General features: G+C 36.6%; 1 protein-coding gene across 2 annotated transcripts in view; it reads left to right on the forward strand.

Moving 5' to 3' along the window:
* The window catches only part of CTTNBP2 (cortactin binding protein 2), a 174,607-nt gene that overhangs the window by 63,214 nt on the left and 94,249 nt on the right, over positions 1-17,144 (forward strand). For both annotated transcript variants that reach the window (XM_033193019.1, XM_033193020.1), the window contains exon 3: positions 1,978-2,202. In XM_033193019.1, the coding sequence (XP_033048910.1) occupies positions 1,978-2,202 (225 nt within the window). The remainder of the gene's footprint in view (positions 1-1,977; positions 2,203-17,144) is intronic.

The following is a 17,144-nucleotide window of genomic DNA, read 5'->3' on the forward strand; positions in this document are numbered from 1 at the left end:
CTTTTCCAACCCAGAGGTGACTAAAACAGCTTAGAAAGAGGGGGACAAGGTTTTGGGAAAAGGAAAGAGGTTTTCATATATACCTCTTTGCCGGGTGGTAAATGTTAGCTTGCAGCAGATGCTAGCTGAGGAAGGGAGGCTGCCATACCACTGAATGAATATGGGCATTCTGATAACCAAATTAAGGCTGTTTTGACTCAAAGTGACTGTATATCTTTTATTAAATTAAAACAATTAGAAAAAATCATAGAGTTATCGAAGTGTTCATCCAAGGGTGGCAGAAGAACTACTACACTGAATAATATTAAGAAAAATGTCAAGGACAAAATGAAATTGCTGTTGAAATTACATCTCTCAAGTGATACTTATTCAGCGTATTGATTACGTAATTGAATCTAAAGAATCTAGAAACACAAAGTGCTTTTAACTCATAAACTTTATCTTTTAAGTTTAAAGTGGTCTTCTGAAAGCTAGCTTAAATTCATGGTGAAACTGGACTTTTTGTAAATTTTATTTCTTAATCTAAGTTGATAATAAGGAAAGAAATATTAGATTTTTCCCATTTGTCATTAGTTTTGTGTTTATCTAGTTGTTGGCTTGCTGATAGTGGACTAAAATGGAAAAGTGTAGTTTTCCAATTCAGTTCCCTTTAATATGGAACTGTATGGATTAATAATATTTCTTCAGAAAACAGGTTTAATGTTTTGGACAAATAAGCTTGATTTATTTTAACTCAATTTTTCTACTGGCAGTGACATAGATTTTTTCATTCTAGTGGCTCTTCCAAAATGACCTGAATTAGGAAAATGTTGCTAGTTTTTAATACATTTCTACTGCTCTTTTCCATTTTTATGCAATGACTTTGTAGGCTAATTATAGAAAATTGCATTTGGCCCTCATTACGTGGGTGTGAAATTAACTTTGTCGCTGATGGACTGACATTTAGAGTATAATTAAGTTGCATTCTTTCCTGGGATTCTGTGAACTATATTTTAATGCCCTTCGGTAAGAAGGAGATAGATGCCTTTTTAAATTTTCTGCAGGCTGTTGTAGTTAGTCAAATTTTACAAACTACAAATATTGTGATTTCTTTTTACATTAAAAAATTTTATTTTTTTAATTAAAATTTTTACATTAAAGATTTCACAAAGAATTTTCTTCTTACCAGACATCCATGTGATTTCCTTCTGGCTATAAAAAAAACTTATAGGCGATGTTTTCTGTGAGTGATTTAAGCTGATACTATTTTAAATATAAGTGCTATCAATATAGAGATAATTTTATTTTTGAACTTTTGCTAAAAATTATTTTAATTGTCAATATTTCTGATTTTACATTAAATTAGAAAAGACTAGGTGGAGTGTGGCGGCTCCTAGCACTTTGGGGAGGCCGAGGCTGGGGGATTACTTGAGCCCGGGAGTTTGAGACCAGCCTGGGCAACAAAGTGAGATCCCATCTTAATTAAAAAATCAAAAAAATAGCTGGGTGTGGTGGCTTGCACATATAGTTCCAGCTATAAGACAGGCTGAGGCAGGAGGATTGCTTGAGCCCAGGAGATTGAGGCTGCAGTGAGCTGTGACTGTGCCACTGCATTCCAGACTGGATGACAGAGCAAGACCCTGTGGAGTGGGGGGGGCGGGGGTGGGAGTGTGTGGAGGCGGAGGTAAAAAAAAGACTGCTCCTTAAATTCTGATCCTTGAGGAGTAGGACATCATGGGAAATAACTATATTTGCATAATTTGCAATGTAAGATACAATATTCTTAAAGGAAGAAAATTTGAAAGCAGATGGAATGGCATTCCAGGCTAGTCGGAGACTGGGGGTCACATTTGCCTCTCACTCACCACTGACATCATAAGCCATTACTCATAGCAGTTGGGAATACCATTTGGAAGTGTAATCACAAAACCTTCTTGAAAATATCTTTCTGTATATTTTCATTTCTTTCTTCAATACATTTCTCTAACTTTGTTCCAGGCTCGCAGGAAGGAGGTATTTATCCAGGAACGGTATGGGAGATTTAATCTAAATGACCCGTTCCTGGCACTCCAGAGAGACTATGAAGCAGGTGCTGGTGACAAAGAGAAGAAGCCAGTTTGTACCAACCCCCTCTCCATCCTTGAAGCAGTCATGGCCCACTGCAAGAAAATGCAAGAAAGGATGTCCGCACAGCTGGCTGCTGCTGAGAGCAGACAAAAGAAGGTATTGAGATGTTCAAATGGTCATTTCCCCCACAACATGATGTTGAACGAGGAGATCATCTCCAAAGTTGTTGTTTGTTCTTCAGCATTATATTTTCAGACAGGATTGCAATAAGTACTTAGAAGTACAAAAGGCTGACAGATTCTTTAAGCCAATGTAACCTAGTGTTTAAAATGTAACTCAAAATAACACTAAACCATAAAGGAAGTATAACAGAAAAATTATGTTTCCGATAATGGTTACTTTGATACTTTCTTTAAAATCTCTCTCTATATGTATGTTTTGGACTTCCTAGTGCCTTCTAGAAAACATGCTTAGCTGCTGGGTAGGTTAATCCAGTGATAAACCAGCACTCTTTGATCGTATGGTAACATCCCAACTTATTGTATACAGCGTCTGTCTAAAATAGTTATTTGCAATTAGAAATTATTTTATTATTTCTTGTTTTTGGTGGGGGAAAATGAAAATAACATGAAGAAAATGGAATGCACGTTTGCATGGTATATCCAGTCTCAATGTGTCATCTTAAAGTCCTGGTTAGTGTTAGACTCACCTCTGGGGTGTGAGAGCTGTGTCAGCTGCAGACCTCAAGCCTCCTGGTCACATGTGTTTCATTTAAACCAACCTCCTCTTCCTCTCCCCGTCCCCCACCATCGCACACATATTCCTTTCACTTGAGTATCTGCTTCAAAGAGTACAAAGTTCAATAAAACTTATGATGATCAGCTATAAGGAAATAGAAATTTAAATTTTGCCCTTCCAATATGCTGCCAAGACTATCGATGCCTTTTATTAGAAAAGAGAGTGAGAAAGCTAGAAGCTCATGCTGTGTGGTTTGATTAAAATTAAAACTAATGTGTTCTCTCTACCATTATTATTAAAGCATAAATTAAAATGTTTCTTTTAGTTGGCCTTTTCAGATAACTTCTAATATATGTAACACTAGTTGACGGTAAACCTGAATGCATTATACTTACAAATGTTTATGGTACATATTGTCATTTAATGTGTGTCTTTTCCCTGAAATTTTATCTTTACATTAACATATAAATGTTAGTGTTCTGGTGTAGGTGCTGCAAAAAAGGAAACATTTTTCTCAGTATGTTGCATGGTAGGAAACTAAAGCACTGAGTAAAGTAAGAAAAATAGAAGGCTTTCCATAGATGTAAGGGAAAATCAGAGTTTTACTCTGGACTTTGCAAGCCCTCTACAAAACCCTGCAGACAACCACTAAGATATCTGGAGGTTTTCAAAACTCCCCACAAACCACATAAACAAGAGCCAGTGAATTTCAGCTGATGTCACTGAAACTCATTTGTATTTCTTGGATGGGATATATTTCAATTATGCCTGTAATGTGTCAAATGAGTTATTTCATAATAAATTATTTCTGCTGGACTTTATACTGCACTATAAAAAATTAAGAAAACATTTTGTTGTCATTGAATATATAAAAAATAGTTTCCTAAATTTTACTTCTGTTCTGCCTTTAACAAAACTCATTTCTCTTTTAGGATAAAAAAAAGAACGCTTCTAGTTGGATCAAAGATTTTATTATCTAGCTGATTTTTTTTTAAATCAACTTACATCCTGTTTGTTTCTGAATGACTGGGTCATTTCCAACCTGGCTGATAGTGAAAGGAAATTGTTTCTGTCCTATGGGTCCTGAGAGGCTAATATAAAATGAGCCAGTGGTGTGTCTCCCATGTATAATGGGAATACAGGAGTTCTTTATAGCCAAATTCATCGGCTGTGTAGTCTCAGTGAAGCGTTTCTCTGACAGGGAGTGCTACATTTTGTCCTTAAAAAATACTATATTTTAGTAGATTATAGTGTATGAGAAGAGTTATAATTTGTACTCTTACCCTGTGTCTTCACTTAAAAAGAAAATACCGTATCAGCTGATGAAAGCAGAAACACCAAAGTCATCTCTTTAACAACAAAATTACCTGTCACCTTTAGTCCTCTGAAAGCAAATATTTTAACCGAATGTCTTCAATTTCCTTGCGTATAGAGTAAATTGCAGCTTTCGACATCTAAAAGCCATAAGGAAAAAAATCCATTATTTTAAATGAGTTCAGTTCTTTAAATCACTGCCAGAGCAAATGTCTGGGAAAGCAAAGGCTCCATTATCTATGATTCAAGTATTTATTAACTGACACCGGGCATATCTCTTTGGTAATTCTAAGACACTTGGCCTGAGCGCTGTTCTGGTTTGCCTCTCAAGGCAGGAGGACAGGGTCCGTGCTCATTCATGCGTTGGCTCCTGCTGCGACTACGAATAGGCGGGTTAACTGTTTGGTAATTTGTGTGCCAGGGAAATTTGGGCAAGAGTCAATTTGGCAAATGGACTGAGCCTGTAAAGCCACTTTGAATAAGCTAATGAGTAATCATCATGGGGAACTTTGCCTCCGGTAATCCACTTCCCATTTTGAGCCAGTAACCCAGGATGGAATGATATTTGGAGTTTTTTTTTTTAAATCTTGTCTATCATCTTTTAATAGAATTTCCATTCTAATTTATTTGAACAGTAGGGAGGAAATCTATATATTTTCAAACATTTTCTTCACACTTAGGAAGTATAAATTCTAGCCCTGATGTAGGAAAGACCTTTTAACTTGATCAGAACTTTGGATGTGTGTAGCCAAAATAATAACCTGGAAATTCAGAGAGGGAGCAATTCTTTTCACCAGTGCAAAAACTAAAAATAACTGTGTATATTAGATACAGCTCTTTCTACGTGCCAGCTCAACATAAATAGGTGAGTTGCATGGCAATAGATGCCTCAGACAGGATTCTTAGTTTTGAGGAGGTGAAGCCAGTATTCATTGAAAAGGCAGAAAGGGCATTTGTTGACTGGTTTACAGAAATGGTAGTTGGCTTACATCGTGGTTCAGCATGGCTAGCAAAGCCTAGAGGACTAGCTTTTCCCAGCCAGCATCACAGACAAGTACCCTCTGCAGAGCTAGTCTGCAGCAGGAGATGCGTCTGCTGATCTGATGGGAAATGGATGCTGCAGCTTGCTTTTCACCCTGTTGGTGCCAGACAGCACCGGTGCCCTCACTGCTCCAGATCCTGAGTGGTCCCTCCCCGGGTCCCTCTTTTTTGTATCACTCATTTGCTATTTGAAGCCTAAGACAAGTGTATGTCATTAACCAAGCTTAGGCTATACAGAAGACCAGGAAAGCAACTATTGGACATATTTAGCTTCTACAGGGAAGAATCATAAAATAGAGAATTCTGCTAACATAGGAAGGAGTTTCCAGTGCTAGACAACCGAAGAAATGGAAATGGGTCAGAAAAGAACAAAATATTTGTTTTGTTTCCTTGATTTCATATGCCCATTTCTTCTTACAATTTTACTTTATTCTGCCATTTTTATTCCATGTTCTTCATTATATATTGCTTACCACATGTATGAATGTATTTTCATTTTAAATTGTTTTCTAGACTTTCATTCAGTAACGACATGGTAGAGAATCATATGTAATAAAATTTTCAGGAGAGGATTTAGGACATTTTGCACATGAATGATTATTTAGCTCATCCCTGAGTCTTTTTGTTGCATTGTTACATTACAAAATGCATTTTGATTCCCCAGGAGCATTGCAGAGCTATTATCAAGGGGGAGTTGGAGATTGAAGTCTGTGGTTCTGAGTAGAAATTTCAAGGAGAGAGCAGTTTGCCTGATCCATGTAAATAGAAATGAGCCAGCTGGGCATGGTGTCTCAAGCCTGTAATCCCAGCACTTTGGGAGGTCCAGGTGGGCAGATCATGAGGTCAGGAATTCAAGACCAGCCTGACCAACATGGTGAAACCCCATCCTTACTGAAAATACAAAACTTAGTCGGGTGTAGTGGCATGCACCTGTACTCCCAGATATTCAGGAGGCTGAGGGAAGAGAATCACTTGACCCTGAGAGGCAGAGGTCACAGTGAACCAAGATCACGCCATTGCACTCCAGCCTGGGTGGCAGAGTGAGACTCTGTCTCAAAAAGAAAGAAAGAAAGAGAGAGAGAGAGAGAGAGAGAGAGGGAGGGAGGGAGGAAGAAATGAGCCAAACCTCTGCTTCCAGGGAGGGAGAGAGGGAGGGAGGGAGGGAGGGAGGGAGGAAGGAAGGAAGGAAGGAAGGAAGGAAGGAGAAAGAAATGAGCCAAACCTCTGCTTCCAGGGCTTGCCTTCCCACTCTTGAAACTCTAGATTAAAAGGGAGGGGCAGATGAGAATTGTATAGCCCAGATCACTGAATGTTAGCCACAGCCCCTTTGAAATTAAAAATGAAAGAAAAAAAAAAAAGAAAAGATCTCTTAATATATTTTGTTGTTATGTATTTGTTTACCAGATTGAGCAGATGGGTTGGGGTGCCCAGAGAGAGAAGAGGAAAGGGATGCAACGAGCCTTAAAAGATTTTGGGAGAGCAATAAAGAATGCAGTTAAATGTCATAAGAGTATTTTGTGGTGTGGCAGATATGCACTCTGCTTTCTCAATTTATAAATGGCCATAATTGCTTTCCTCTCAGTTTTCCACTTTGAATTAGAACTAATTGCCTTTACATTGCTGCTTTGGTCCCACCTACATAGTTTTCCCTTTCATTCTATAAAAACATGTGCTTGGTGCCTCTTCATTCATAGCTTCCAGTTTGGGTGCTATTCTTGGAGCAACCACCCACTTTCTCACTACCAGTGAAGCTGTGTTCATTCTTCTGAGCTCTTCCACACAATCCACTGCTTTTTGCAAAAGAGTTTGGTGATACTGCTCCATGCAAGTTTCCCTCAGCCCCTACTTGAAAGTGGTTCGAAGGAGATATAAATTCAACAATAACATAACAAAGTCACCTGGAACTCCATAATTTATGTATACTGTGGTTCTTTTTTAACTTAGTATGTGGTCCTGCCATCTGATCATCTCTTTAAAATTTGTGTAGTCCTACAATCAAATAAGTGGAATGTATGGATTTTCATGTCCTTTGTAGTTTCTAGTGTGGTTCCTTGTACACAGTTTAGATATTTTCTCTTCAAAAGTTCTTTAAGACATTGCTTGTGATAATGTGTGAACAAATTAATACCAAGGTGACTCAAATTTAAACAAGTGCACATTCACTGCTGTTATACTGACCTGAACAACTCTTTAAAATATTTGTTCCTGGAAACTACTTTATTGATGATAGGAAAAAATATAGGAAAGAATCAACGCGATAATGACAGGAGGTTTCAAAATTATACGATTAAATTCAGAGAGCTTAAGGGATTCCCCTGAGAAGTAATAAGCCCACGGTGTATGCCATTCCCTATTAAATCAACTCATTTGATCCTGAGGCTATTGTTATTACATTCAGTAAAGGCTATTATAATTGCATTTTAAGCATAAATAAGGTCACAGAGAACTTGAACAGCTGTGCCTATTGGCTTGAAGACAAGCAGTCTGCCTTCAGAGTCCACATACTTAACTGCTGTGCGAGGGCGACTTTCCTATAGCCACTCGGTGGTAGAACTCAGATCTCCTGCTTCTCAGGCTTCCTATATGTACCGTATTTCTTCCTTACTGCTAGAAAAGTTGAAAATCCTTAATACCTTGGATTCTTTGTGATTTTTTATGTCATTCCCTCAAGCCACTTAAGATTGAGAGACACAGATATTAACACATTTATTCCCCCATAGCTCTACAATCAAGAGAATATCCCAAAGTTTAGAGGGAAAAAAATGCCTATATGATATTGGATCAAAAGACCAGCTCTAAAATCCTTATCATTAAATGTATGATCGATCTAGTTCATTCTTCAAAAAGAGCTAAAAACATGAAGGTTGGGTATTCAAAAGACATTCAAAATGTATTAATAAAGATTGAAACAATCAAGAATAGAGGCCACAGAAAAGATTTTGCTTGAAATGGATCATTTTTCTACATATTACGGAGAATGAACATGCAAGAAATTTTTTAATTTCCAGGGCACATGTGCAAGACGTGCAGGTTTGTCACATAGGTAAACGTGTGCCATGGTGTTCACTGCACCCATCAACCCATCACATAGGCATTAAGCTCAGCCTGCATTAGCTGTTCTTCCTGCTAATTCCCACCCTGCTATTCCCACCCTGCCCCAACAGGCCCCAGTGTGTGTTGTGCCCCTTCCTGGGTCTATGTGTTGACATTGTTCAGCTCCCACTTATAAGTGAGAACATGCGGTGTTTGTTTTCTGTTCCTGCATTAGTTTGCTGAGAATAATGGCTTCCAGCTCCATCCATGTCCCTGCAAAGGATGTGATCTTGTTCCTTTGTATGGCTGCATAGTATCCCGTGGTGTATATGTACCACATTTTCTTTATCTAGTCTATGACTGATGGGCATTTGGGTTGATTCCATGTCTTTGCTATTGTGAATAGTCATATTATCGCGGCACTATTCACAATAGCAAAGACTTGGAATCAACCCAAATGTCCATCTGTGACAGACTGGATTAAGAAAATGTGGCACATATACACCATGGAATACTATGCAGCCATCAAAAAGGATGAGTTTGCGTCCTTTGTAGGGACATGGATGCAGCTGGAAACCATCATTCTTAGCAAACTATCACAAGAAGAGAAAACCAAACACCGCATGTTCTCACTCATAGGTGGGAACTGAACAATGAGATCACTTGGACTCGGGAAGGGGAACATCACACACTGGGGCCTATCATGGGGAGGGGGGAGGAGGGAGGGATTGCATTGGGGAGTTATACATGATGTAAACGTTATGCACATGTACCCTAGAACTTAAAGTATAATAAAAAATAAAAAAAGAAAAAAAAAAAAAAAAAATTATAATAATGAGTTAGGACTTCTTAGTTTGATCACAGTTTGATCAGCTTTTGCATTTTTGATAGAAATACCATGTCTGTGATGTTTTGTTTTTCATAGTATGTAAGATTCAAAAGGCATATGATCACCAGAAAAAAGATGTTTATTGTATACACTGGTGGCTTGAAATACTTACTGGCTCATAACATTTATTAAAATTGAAACCAGGCTTGGCTGGGTGCAATGGCTCAAACTTGTAATCCCAGCACTTTGGGAGACTGAGGCAGGTAGATCACTTGAGATCAGGAGTTCAAAGCCAGCCTAGCCAATGTGGTAAAACCCGGTCTCTACTAAAAATACAAAAATTAGCCAGGCATAGTCTCGCATATCTGTCGTCCTAGCTACTCAGGAGGCTGAGGCAAAAGAATCTCTTGAAGCCGGGAGACGGAGGTTCCAGTAAGCTGAGATTGCCCCACTACATTCCAGCCTGGGCAACAAAGCAAGACTCCATCAAATAAATAAATAAATGAATGAATGAATGAATGAATGCCAGGCTTTTGAACATCAAAAAGCAGTTATTCAAATATTAATCTCCCATAGGAAATTATTACAAATCATGTATCACGATTTGATTACTGTTTTGGTTACTGTAGCCTTGTAGTATAGTTTGAAGTCAGGTAGCGTGATGCCTCCAGCTTTGTTCTTTTGGCTTAGGATTGTCTTGGCAATGAGGGGTCTTTTTTGGTTCCACATGAACTTTAAAGCAGTTTTTTCCAATTCTTTGAAGAAAATCATTGGTAGCTTAATGGAGATGGCATTGAATCTATAAATTACCTTGGGTTGTATGGCCATTTTCACAATATTGATTCTTCCTATCCATGAGCACGGTATGTTCTTCCATTTGTTTGAGTCCTCTTTTATTTCACTGAGCAGTGGTTTGTAGTTCTCCTTGAAGAGGTCCTTTACCTCCCTTGTAAGTTGGATTCCTAGGTATTTTATTCTCTTAGAAGCTATTGTGAATGGGAATTCATTCATGATTTGGCTGTCTGTTTGTCTGTTACTGGTGTATAAGAATGCATGTGATTTTTGCACATTGATTTTGTATCCTGAGACTTTGCTGAAGTTGCTTATCAGCTTAAGGAGATTTTGGGCTGAGACAACGGGGTTTTCTAAATATACAATCATGTCATCTGCAAACAGGGCAATTTGACTTATTCTTTTCCTAACTGGATACCTTTATTTCTTTCTCTTGCCTGATTGCCCTAGCCAGAACTTCCAAGACTATGTTGTATAGGAGTGGTGAGAGAGGGCATCCCTCTCTTGTGCCAGTTTTCAAAGGGAATGCTTCCAGGTTTTGCCCATTCAGTATGATATTGGCTGTGGGTTTGTCATAAATAGCTCTTATTATTTTGAGATACGTTCCATGAATACCGAATTTATTGAGCGTTTTTAGCATGAAGGGCTGTTGAATTTTGTCAAAGGCCTTTTCTGCATCTATTGAGATAATTGTGTGGTTTTTGTCTTTGGTTCTGTTTATATGCTGGATTACGTTTATTGATTTGCATATGTTGAACCAGCCTTGCATCCCAGGGATGAAGCCCACTTGATCATGGTGGATAAGCTTTTTGATGTGTTGTGGATGTGGTTTGCCAGTATTTTATTGAGGATTTTTGCATCAATGTTCATCAGGGATATTGTCCTAAAATTCTCTTTTTTTGTTGTGTCTCTGCCAGGCTTTGGTATCAGGATGATGTTGGCCTCATAAAATGAGTTAGGGAGGATTCCCTCTTTTTCTATTGATTGGAATAGTTTCAGAAGGAATGGTACCAGCTCCTCCTTGTACCTACCTCTGGTAGAATTTGGCTATGAATCCGTCTGGTCCTGGACATTTTTTGATTGGTAGGCTATTAATTATTGCCTCAATTTCAGAGCCTGCTATTGGTCTATTCAGGGATTCAACTTCTTCCTAGTTTAATCTTGGGAGAGTGTAAGTGTCCAGGAATTTAGCCATTTCTTCTAGGTTTTCTAGTTTATTTGCATAGAGGTGTTCATAGTATTCTCTGATGGTAGTTTGTATTTCTGTAGGGTCAGTGGTGATATCCCCTTTATCATTTTTTATTGCGTCTATTTGATTCTTCTCTCTTTTCTTCTGTATTAGTCTTGCTAGCAGTCTATCAATTTTGTTGATCTTTTCAAAAAACCAGCTCCTGGATTCATTGATTTTTTGGAGGGTTTTTTGTGTCTCTATCTCCTTCAGTTCTGCTCTGATCTTAGTTATTTCTTGCCTTCTGCTAGCTTTTGAATGTGTTTGCTCTTGCTTCTCCAGTTCTTTTAATTGTGATGTTAGAGTGTCCATTTTAGATCTTTCCAGCTTTCTCTTGTGGGCATTTAGTGCTATAAATTTCCCTCTACAATTTATAGAGGACACTGGGACACTGCTTTAAATGTGTCCTAGAGATTCTGGTATGTTGTATCTTTGTTCTCATTGGTTTCAAAGAACATCTTTATTTCTGCCTTCATTTCGTTATGTACCCAGTAGTCATTCAGGAGCAGGTTGTTCAGTTTCCATGTAGTTGAGCGGTTTTAATTGAGTTTCTTAGTCCTGAGTTCTAGTTTGATTGCACTGTGGTCTGAGAGACAGTTTGTTATAATTTCTGTTCTTGTACATTTGCTGAGGAGTGCTTTACTTCCAATTATGTGGTCAATTTTGGAATAAGTGCGATGTGGTGCTGAGAAGAATGTATATTCTGTTGATTTGGGGTGGAGAGTTCTGTAGATGTCTATTAGGTCCACTTGGTGCAGAGCTGAGTTCAATTCCTGGATATCCTTGTTAACTATCTGTCTTGTTGATCTGTCTAATGTTGACAATGGGGTGTTGAAGTCACCCATTATTATTGTATGGGAATCTAAGTCTCTTTGTAAGTCTCTAAGGACTTGCTTTTTGAATCTGGGTGCTCCTGTATTGAGTGCATATATATTTAGGATAGTTAGCTCTTCCTGATGAATTGATCCCTTTACCATTATGTAATGGCCTTCTTTGTCTCTTTTGATCTTTGACGGTTTAAAGTCTGTTTTATCAGAGACCAGGATTCCAACCCCTGCTTCTTTTTGTTTTCCATTTGCTTGGTAGATCTTCCTGCATCCCTTTATTTTGAGCCTATATGTGTCTCTGCATGTGAGATGGGTCTCCTGAATACAGCAAACTGATGGTCTTGACTCTTTATCCAAATTTGCCAGTCTGTGTCTTTTAATTGTAGCATTTAGTCCATTTACATTTAAGGTTAATATTGTTATGTGTGAATTTGATCCTGTCATTATGATATTAGCTGGTTATTTTGCTCGTTAGTTGATGCATTTCTTCCTAGCATTGATGGTCTTTACATTTTGGCGTGTTTTTGCAATGGCTGGTACCAGTTCCTTTCCATGTTTAGTGCTTCCTTCAGGATCTCTTGTAGGGCAGGCCTGGTGGTGACAAAATCTCTCAGCATTTGCTTGTCTGTAAAGGATTTTATTTTTCCTTCACTTATAAAGCTTAGTTTGGCTGGATATGAAATTCTGGGTTGAAAATTCTTTTCTTTAAGAATGTTGAATATTGGCCCCCACTCTCTTCTGGCTTGTAGAGTTTCTGCTGAGAGATCTGCTGTTAGTCTGATGGGCTTCCCTTTGTGGGTAACCCGACCTTTCTCTCTGGCTGCCCTTAAGATTTTTTCCTTCATTTCAACTTTGGTGAATCTGACAATTATGTGTCTTGGAGTTGCTCTTCTTGAAGAGTATCTTTGTGGCATTCTCTGTATTTCCTGAATTTGAGTGTTGGCCTGCCTTACTAGGTTGGGGAAGTTCTCCTCCCTCATATTCAAGTGATTACCATGTCTATTTCTTATGTAATTGTAATTTCCCACTGTTGTAGTGCTGCTTACATTTTCCAAACTTTTAATTTTGATATAATTTGAACCTTACGGAAAAGTTGCAAGAATAGTACAATATCAGCATTCTTTACCCAGATTCACAGTTGTTTATATTTTATCTGATCTGCTTTGTCATTTTTTCCTTCTCCTTTACATACATGCATGTGTGAGCACACACACACATAGATTTTTTTCCAAACCATTAGAGAATAAATTAAAGACATGTGCTTTTTTACGCTTAAATATTTTGATGTATATCTCATAAGAACAGGGACAATCTCTTACATAATCACCATATAGTTTTTTAAAATCAGGAAATGTATCATTGAGACAGCATTTTTTCTAATCCACATATTCATTTCCCCCCAGTTGTTCCAATAATGGTCCCTGTAATAATTATTTTCCCAATTCAAGATCAGACCTTGCATTTAATTGTTATTTCTCTTTAGTCTCTTTTAAGCTGTAACAGTTCTTCAGTCTTTCTTTGCTTTATTTACCTTTTTATTTCTGAAGAGCATGGGCTAGGTATTTTGTAAAACATAATTCGAGTTTGTCTGATGTTTCCTGGTGATTTTATTCAGCTTTTGCATGTTTTCCTCACTGCTTAGTTGTTATTGTTCCTTTTGTGTTAGTAACTAATTTGTGGAGAAATATGTTGATATTCTTTAAATATCTTATTCATTAAATGTTCACCTGCTACTTTTAGAATCCACTGATGATTTTCCAACCCCATTATTCCTTCTGCATTTTTTTATGTGGCATACTACTGTAAGGAAAAGCTTTTTCTTCTCCCCCGTTTACTTGTTTATTACATCAGTGTGGAGTCATGAATGCCTATTTGGTGAGTTAGGAACTTACCATCACTATCTGTCCCAGATTTGGCCACTGGGAGCCCTCTTAAGCTGGCTCATTCTAGATATTATCATCATTTTTGAGCACTTGCAGCAAGATACTCCAGCTCATTTTGTATTTTCTTTAACCCAGTGCTTGGAATTAGCTATTTCTTCCAGGAGCACTACGTTTCCTATTTAGTGGGAGATGGTGCATAGCAACAAATCTGGAGCTAGGAAATTACATATATTTATCATGTTCATATGTACACAAAACATAGCTATATCTTGTCTGTCTCTCTATGTATCAAGCTGTCAGTATACTGACACTGACATTCCTAAATCTAATTCCGAGCCATAGAGTGTATGCCAGTTTTTTTTCTGTTTATGACTTCTTTTTTCCACCAGTGAGAAACCCGATTTTCGCTGTACTTCAGTATATTTACTCATTTATTCAAGTGTGGAACATACAGAGTAGTTTCAGAATTACTTACTCATACTGCTGTATAAGGCCAAAATGAAAACCTGGAATTCAATATTTGTTTACAGATTCTTAAGGCAAAGTTTACAGGAAATACAATTCACATATCTTAAGTTTAAAAATTAATGAGTTTTGAAAATGCATACATCTGTGTAATTTGTGCGTCCCCCCCACCCCACCAACAAGATATAGAATATTTCCATCACCACATAAAGATTCCTGGAGTACCTCCCCAATAAGTCTCTCCCACAACTCAGGTAACTAGTGAGCACTATTCTGATTTTTTCATCATGGATTAGTCTTACCTGTATTCGAATTTTAAGTAAACGACGACTATTGTCTTATAGTTAGTAAGCCTTAAATTCAGGAGCTGTTAGTCTTCCAGCTTTGTTTTGCTCTGTCAAAGTTGGTTTGGTTAGTCTAGATCCTTTGGGCTTCCCTACAAAAAAATTAAAGGCAGTTTGGTTTCTCCAAAAGTTTGCAGGGATAGAAATTTCATTTAATCTGTAGACTAATTTTGTGAGAACTGGCATCTTAGTAAAATGGAGTCTTCCAACCCGTGGTTGTAGTACATTTCTCCATTCATTTAGATCTTTAATTTCTCTTAGCAATATTTGGCTTCTATCAGTGTAGTGGTCTTAGCCATTTGTTGCTGTTACTCATATTTTTTGATGCTATTGTAAATAGCATTATTTGTTTAAGAATTTCAAATGTTTGTTGTTAATGTGCAGATATTCAGTTGACTTTGTATGTTCACACTGTATTCTGTAATCTCGCTATATTACTTAAATAGTTCTAGTCAATATTTTGTATATTCATGATTTTCTAAGTTAAAAATATAAAACATAATGATCTGTAGAGAACATTTTACTTCTTCCTTTCCAAATTACTTGCCTGCCTGCCTTTTTCCTCTTCTTCCCCACCACTGCCCTGGAATTATTGCAGTGACTAGAACCTCCAGTGCAATGTTGAATAGAAGTAGTGAGAGTAGACTTTCTTGTGTTTTTCTTAGGGAAAAAATATTTCATGTTTCATCATAAAGAACAATGTTGAATAGAAGTAGTGAAAGTAGACTTTATTATCTTTTTCGTAGGGAAAAAATATTTCATGTTTCATCATAAAGTACAATGTTAGCTGTGCTTTTCATAGATGCTCTTTATCTCATTTGAGATTTTATACTATTCTTTGTTGGAAGGTTTTTTTAAATAATGAATGGTTTTGATTTTAAAAAAATAGCTTATTTGCATTTGTTGACGTAATCCTAGTGTTTCTCTTTTATCTTTTAATATAATGAATTACACAGATTGATTTTCAAGTATTAAACCAACTTAGACCCCTGAGGTAAATATCACATGGTCACCTTTTTATTACTCTTTTTATATATTGGTGGATTTCATTTGCCTGTGTTTTGCTAAACAGTTTTGTGTCTGTGTCCAAGAGAGATGTTTTTTCTGTAAATTTTTTTAAAAGATTTTGTTTTGTATAAAGGTAATTTTTTGTTCATAAAGTGAATTGGAAGTCTTTTCTATTTTCTGAAAGGGTATGTGTAAGTTTGGCATCACTTGTTTTTTCTTTAATGTTTGCTAGAACATCAGTACAGCCTTATGAGCTAGGAGTTTTCTTTGGGAAGGAGTTTTTAATGTGAATTTAGTTTCTCTTAAAAAAATATAAAGCCATTGCAATTTTCTAGTCATTTTGTGTAATTTCTGAAAGTGTATGTTTCAGAGGACTTTTTTTAATTTGTTGAACTTATTGGCACAAAGTTATCCTTTTAATATTTCTTTATTCTGTAGTGATATCCCCTCTTTCATTCCTGTTGTTTGTAATTTGTATTTTTCTCTATTTCTAAATCTGGCTTTCTACATATTTAGCAATATTATTAATCTTTTAGATGAGACACAACTTTTGGATTTGTTAATTTCTCTGTCATTTATTTCTTCTGTTTCATCAATTTCTTTGGTATTTGACTCCTTCTGCTTTGAATTTAATTTGCTCATCTTTTCCTAGCTTCTTAAGGTGAAGCTAGGATGATTGATTTGAGGCAGCTCTTCTAATGTAAACATTTAAAGCCATAAATTTCTCTCTGCCCTCTGCCTTAGCTGCTTTTAGATTATCTGCTTTCACTGAGTCCCACAAATTTTGGTATGCTGTGTTCTTATATTCATTCAGCCCCAAATATATTCCAAATTACTTTGTAATTTCCTCGTAATCCTCTTTACTATTTAGCAATATATTGTTTTATTTTTGAATTTTGAGGTTTTCTTAATATCTTATGATTTATTTCCAGTTTAATTCTGCTTCAGTCAGAGAACACATTCTATAAGATTTTAGCCTTTTGAAATCTGTTGGTTTGGTAGTTCTCAATAGCTCAGCAAGTGCATTTGAAGAGAGTATCTTTTGTAATTTTGGTATATTCTACCCTATAAATATCAATGGCTAGGTGATTTTTATAGTGTTTTCAGATATACTATTTATATTCTTGCTGAGCTTTTTAATTTAGGTTTTTTAAGTGAGATATTGTTATTATTGTAGATTTGTCTATTTTTCCTGTATTTCTGTCAGCTTCTGCTTTGTATATTTTAGAGAAAATTAACACCATTGCCATGATTTATGTTGCAGGTTCTCTGTTTGTAATATCTCTTTAATTTTTTGGCTGATTTCAATATTATTTATCCTTGTTTTCAGCAGTTTTACCACAATGCACCTAGGTATAACTTTCTTTATATTTTCTGCTTTGAAATTGGTGAGCTTCCTGGATTTGTAAGTTTGCCTTTTTAATAAAATTTGTAAATTTTGGGGCCATTTTTTCTAAGATATTTTTCTTCTGCATTCTATCTTTTTTCTTTTTTTTTGGAATTCCAGTTCATGGAATTTACACCAGTTTCCATTGCCCTAGATATGAATAAGATGCCGTTCATTTTTTTTTCAATCATTTTTTTCTATGCTCTTCA

The sequence above is a fragment of the Trachypithecus francoisi genome, unplaced genomic scaffold (genome assembly GCF_009764315.1).
Source record: "Trachypithecus francoisi isolate TF-2019V2 unplaced genomic scaffold, Tfra_2.0 Lachesis_group4, whole genome shotgun sequence".
Lineage (NCBI taxonomy): Eukaryota > Metazoa > Chordata > Mammalia > Primates > Cercopithecidae > Trachypithecus > Trachypithecus francoisi.